The 6105-nt window shown below is 36.0% G+C and overlaps 1 protein-coding gene across 1 annotated transcript in view; it reads right to left on the bottom strand.

Annotated features, from left to right (window-relative positions):
* MYOZ2 (myozenin 2) overlaps positions 1 to 4016 on the bottom strand; it is a 17945-nt gene extending 13929 nt beyond the window's left edge. The window contains exons 1-2 of the mRNA XM_010191876.1: positions 3872 to 4016; positions 3191 to 3295 (exon numbers count right to left, since the gene is read on the bottom strand). Coding sequence (XP_010190178.1) covers positions 3191 to 3266 — 76 coding nt within the window. The 5' untranslated portion in view covers positions 3267 to 3295; positions 3872 to 4016. The remainder of the gene's footprint in view (positions 1 to 3190; positions 3296 to 3871) is intronic.
* Between the last annotated feature and the right edge of the window lie 2089 nt (positions 4017 to 6105).

Genomic DNA, 6105 nt, shown 5'->3' with positions numbered 1-6105 from the left:
AACCGCTCAGTATTCTTCTGGGACACACTGCATGTTAACTATTTTGGGCCTTGCTGTGCCCTTACATATGTACTGTTCTTGTTAACGTTAACTGAAGGCTCCAAGGTACTTTGTAACCCACAGTTGTGTACTGTTGTGTATCCAGGCAGCATCCCAAAAACTTAGGTGTGAAGTTCATTTGAATCCCTTGCCAACTGAGATCTAATCATCTGTCTAGTTTTATGATGTGTCTAGGGATTGTTTCAGTGTCAGCGCAGAAAAGGTGATGAGGAATGAGTAAAGGACATTTAGAGGATGATAGAGAACATCAATGTTGTAAATGGACATTGTAAATTAATACTGGAAATTTAATTCATAGTTTAATCCTAATCTTAACCTTTTAGCTTCATATCTCTATTTGTTCCTGCTAAGTCCTTCCTGTCCTGCTCCTAAAATCATAACAGACTGTATTTAAATATGATTTATATAGTTCCTCGTCAATTCACCACTAAATCCCCCTTTAATCCTCCAATTTACAGTCTTCTAAATACCTTCATCTGGATTATAAATTACAGTAATGAATATCAGATAGTATGTTTGTTGTAGTATCAGAAATAAGATTTTTTTAACTATATCATGAAATATAGTTAATCATGTAGCTACTCCAGAAGGTGTTTAAGAAATAGTCTAGAACTGGACATGAGATTTAAGTGTAATTGAAGGCTAACCTGATGAACTCCAATGCATACATGTTTACCTCTACCAAGTAGCCTTAGAAATGTGATGATTAGTCCAAGTCTGCCATTGAAAATCCAAGGGGTTGGGGATGACACTACATCCACACACTGATTTACAGGTACAGTCTCTCTGCTGAGACTATGAGGGTTTACAGTTTGTGTATACTCCCGCGGCATTTTACGCCAGCGTCTCTAAAGCACAATGTCCCACAAGCCAACAGGACACACGGACTTGCAGTCATTACTGACCTTGCCCAGATTAAAGACACTGATAAAAACTTGGCTGGCTTTGTATCTTACCAGCTGTTTCTGCTATGAATATCTTTTAACAAGGAATTTGAGATTCACTGTTTACCTGAAAGCATTATAATAACAAGGGGCTGAAATAAAAATGCAGTAGGTATGCTTTCTGTATGTCATTCCAAGCTACCGGGGCTTGCACTACAGAATCTTCCATTACTGTTTATGTCTGTTAACAGTGAAGAGTTTCATAGGTCTGTTTCAACTGGCTGAAACAGGACATTCAATTTGTACATAATTACCAGGTGTGGGACCTTCATTACTAATAGCAGTGCAAAACCCAGAAATACAAGGATTCTCCTGCCAGATCTCAGGTTAAGCTTGTTGAATTAACAAACAGGGGAAAACTGAAATAGAAAAAAAATTAGAGCTGAATTTAATAATTTAAACAACAGATTTCTCCTTGATTTTTCAGAGAGTTGTTCAGATTCAGGTCCCAAAAACTAGCATGTACTTTGTGTGATTACAGCTTTGGTTATACTTTTGTTTCTTGTTTCACTGAGCTTGTATAGTTACAAATTACAGACTTATCACATGCATTTAATGAAATTTCATACATTTTTTGACTTTTAAAAGATCTTGGAGGTCTTTTCCAACCTTAATGATTCTATGATTTAAATATCCCAGGCATCCAAAGAAGATACAAAAGTAGAATGTACACTTAAATTATTAGTATTGCCTTCAGTGGCCACATATCACAGCATATCTTGTAGGATAAGCTGTCACATCTATGCGTGTGAATCTAAACTTGACAGCTAATCTGATAATACGTAAATAATAAATGACAGATTATGTGTGGCAATGGCAAGTGTCAAGCATCAGCACAGATTATCCAATAACTCCAATTATTTCAAAGACTGTATGATAGATTTTTTTAGTATTGCTGTGAATAGTAGCAACATTTACTATGTCAAATGCCTGCTTCCAGACAAATATATGACAGACTTTTTTTTTTCCCCAAAGAGCTTGCGGGCTATTAGGTTTACAATACAAACAAACCAACAAAAACAAAAAGGAGTTGTAATTAAATCTGTAAGGGCAGACTGGCTTTCAGACTCAAGTGTGTGTTCAGTGGAGAAAGGAAAGAGGAAGGAGGTATTTGCTTAGGAATAGAAATTACAGAAAAAAAACCCTATGGATATATCAGAAAGAGTAGAACCAGGCACTGAAACTCATAGCTTCGTTTTCTAAAAACCTTATGTATCTTGTCCTGCTCTTCCTGCAATCACAGTGGTCAGTGAGTGAGCATAGAAACCATCCCCAAATTCTTTGGAGCAAAAGCACACAAGAAAGATTTTCAATACTGGAATTTAATGTCCAGTGTTCTACCCTGTGTGACTGATACAATTTTCATAAATTCTAATTATTAACAGAACTCCCTTGTTTTTTCAGTGAGGCTTATGGGGTGCTTATAACTTTTGAAAAATTGATCTTTTACATAAATGGTAAAAAAAGCTTCATGGAGAGGATTGGAGGGATCTCCAAAAGCATCCAGGACATACCTAATGAAAGCCAAGCAGATTTGTATTCCCAACTGAGTTAATTGCTCCTTAAGGTGTCACACTAGAAGCCTAATTTTAAGGACTTGTTTGAGAAAATCAAGCTACCTTCTCATAAGTGCCTGCATTTCTTCAGTGCAACAGTAGAGGAGTAAAATTTCTGCATGTAAGATTAACTGGTGACTGTGCATTAGAGAGAATTGCCAAACGCTAGTAAAATTTGTTAGTTACAAAGAAAGTTTGAGAGGAAGGAACAGAGATATAAACAATTGTTTCAAATTTTTTTATGATTCATATAAAGAAGCAGAGTGAAATAGAGAAAAAAAAGAGGATACAGATCAGCATGTTTCTTAGATGATAGCCTTTTAAAATGGAATGAAGTCATGTTATTAACCCCAAATAATATCCTGAAAGGCTATCCTAGCAGAATGGACATCAGCTGTTAGATTACTTCATTCCTTCCCAGCAGTTGTTCATCTGAAAATAGCTTTCAAATGAAAAGAGGCAACTACAAAAGGATTAGTTACCATAGGCAGCATGATACTCCCACAAGATTATTTATGGCGAAACACCCAGAGACAAAGCTGTAAGAGAGTTAAACTCTGTGATTAAAAAAATGTATTAGAGAGGACTAGAGGACATTGCATATACAGTAAGCTGGGTTCAGTGCTATACCATTTCTTTGTATTTCATCCATAATGGCTGATGCTTGTTGTTTCCTCTCTTTGACCAGGGCAGAATCTGATAACATTGTGATTTTTCTGATACGGTTTTTCCTTGCTGAAAAAAAACAACACATTTTTATATTGTTGAGCCAGCTTGCACAATGCAGCCAACTTTAATTTCTAATATACTGTTTAGAACAGCTGAATAGTGAATTTAGTTATTTCTGATTTAGAAATACTGCACTTTTAAGTGTGCGAAATGCTCTGACAGTTTTTGCTTGCAGACAGATGCTAGGATGTGTTCTGATGGATAGAAGATTCGAAGGACTGAACTTTGAGTTTTCTACATAAATTCTGTAGCAAAATCAGTGTCAGTGGTCTAGGCCTTCTCATATATACACTTTCTATTAAAAGATGCAAGTCATAACTAATATTTTAATTACATCTTGTGTAATTTTGTCAGAATTATTGTGAATTATTCCAGAAATTTTATATTTTGACATTTCTTAATCTAATAAAGAATTTCAGGAACTATACAAGATGCTCTGACATCTTTAAAGAAAGTGCATTTCCGACTAGGTAAAAAAATTAACATCTGTTTAATTGCAGAGTCAAGAAGTTACATAAATGTCTTTTATATGACAGTTTGTAGGACAGACAATGTCAGAATATTTCAGGAAACGATACTTACCCTACTGTTTTGTTGTGCAGAAAAAAGCGATCTCAGCCCTTAAGTTGCAGCTTCAGGAGTTATGTATGGGGATGACCTGCCTGGTCCAGGATGGTTTCTACCCCTGCGCTTGGATCTGCATGGTACCTAGTACCGAGACGAACTGGGGGCTGATCCTCTTCAAAGGGATTGGCATCCAGCTGACATCAACTCGTTATATATAGAACCAAACACTCCAGCCACTCATATCTTCCTGGCGAAAGAAGAGAACAGAAAAGATTGAACTGCACCCACAACAAAGAGTTTCTATCCCTTTCAGAGCTTATTGGAAGATTTAATGGAATGCTCCCCTCATACTCGTACAGATCATCTCCTCATCACCTCTGAGAATAATAATCTCCATGTTATAACCAGGAAAGAGACATTTAAAAATAAGGTGTTAAATATGTGGATGGGCAAGACTATATCAGATGAGAATGGCATGCCTAATCCTTTAGTGAAAGATGAAACCATGCTTCAATAGTAGCTGATGGCTGAAGCCAGGGGCAGATAGCTGGTGTACGAAGTCTGTTCTGAAAAAGAAATGAGAAATTTTTCAGTATTATATGTAGTAGGGAGTAATACTCAACAAGCATCTGCCTCAGAAACTGTTATTCAAAATATCTTCGTTTTCTTTGTGCTCTTGGAACAGAAACCTGCAGCAATTTGAAACTTAGTGATATTCAGCATTCCAAGACACTGTTGTATGAATTTATCAAAGATAGGTGTGATATCTAGAGCACAGATATTTAATGACTGCAAGCAACTTTGGACAAAAAGACACAGTGGCAGAAGGAAGCATTTCCCCCTTACCCTCCTGTCTGAATGCAGCTGTCTGAATTATGGGGCAGTAAAAGCAAGAGGAAGTTTTTGTATTTCTGATTTGGATTTTGGTTTGTTCTAGGAAGTTTCTTTTTCTTATGGAAAATCATAGTTTGGCTTGCAAGATTGATCATAAAATTGCTTGGATCCTGATATGACAGGAGAAAAGAATTCTGCCAGTAAATGGAATCTGGAGAGTAATAAAATACACCAACACAATGCATATAACTTTTCAAACAATAAGTACTCTGAGAGAGAGGAAATGTACGTGCCTGATACAGTATCCTAAAAGTCTGCCTGTCCAACCAAAAATTTGTATTACTTTTCCCTCAAGCTTTCTGTCCATAAGCTCAGCTTTGCAAGACATTTTTCTGAGGTCCTAGACACCTATGCCCCAAAGGGGTGTTCATTTTAATCCTTGCTGTGAGAATTTACCTGCTGGTGTTACTCACTGGTAATTCTTTTCTAGTTTTTATGCTTGGATCAGCCAGTTTCAAGAGTACAGCAAGCATGGTCAAAGTCTTGGTTGCATCTTATCTATTCAACAGAAGACCGAGATTGTTCTCAGCGGTTCACCACCAAGCTGTAAACTGGGATTGCAGGAGAATCTGTCAAGGGTTCATGCTACTCAATATTTTCAGTGATGAAGCAGAGAATGTCGATTAAATGTCAACCTAGCAAAATTAAAACTGATCTGTAGGGAAGAATTTAAATGTTTAATTAATTTGATGATCTGGCAAGATTTAAAAAAAACAAATCAAGTGCAATTCAGTAAAACCACATACAAATGAAATTATTAAATGAGCATTCAACTGATTGACACTGAACTTGTCTTTAAACTTGATTTTTTTGATCCAGAAAGAAATATCAAGAGGTATCCCAAATGGGATAGTCCCATGTTTAGTCTATTCCAATTTCCATGATTTTTTGGATAGAAAAAAAATACACTAGTATGATGAATTGTGCTTTTACACTATTGGAACAGCATGTACAATTCAGCCAACTGTTGCTTCTGGATGACTGCAAGCTCTTGGGAGTGGTAGGATTCCCATTCAATGTTATACTGAAATAATGTTGAATTAATTCAGAATCAATAAAAATAAAATAAGGAATAAAATGCAAAGTAGTTGCACGTAGGAAGGAAGAATCAATTGCAGGGAAAGAAACTAAGGAATAACTGCCAGAAACAATATGGCATAATCACAAATACATTGAATTGCAAAATAAATATTAACCACTAGTGCAGTACAAAAGAAGGCAAATATTTTGAGCATTGAAACAGAATATCAAAAGGAATTTAATCTCATTTTACTGACACTGAGGAGCTAGAATATTTTTATCTTTAAGAAAGACACAAGAACTGAATAAAATCCAGTCAACACATCCTAAGGGAT

Source organism: Mesitornis unicolor, unplaced genomic scaffold (genome assembly GCF_000695765.1).
Source record: "Mesitornis unicolor isolate BGI_N332 unplaced genomic scaffold, ASM69576v1 scaffold15029, whole genome shotgun sequence".
Taxonomy (NCBI): domain Eukaryota; kingdom Metazoa; phylum Chordata; class Aves; order Mesitornithiformes; family Mesitornithidae; genus Mesitornis; species Mesitornis unicolor.
The sequence above is the reverse complement of the archived record's forward strand: the minus strand, read 5'-3'. Positions and strand labels throughout refer to the sequence as shown.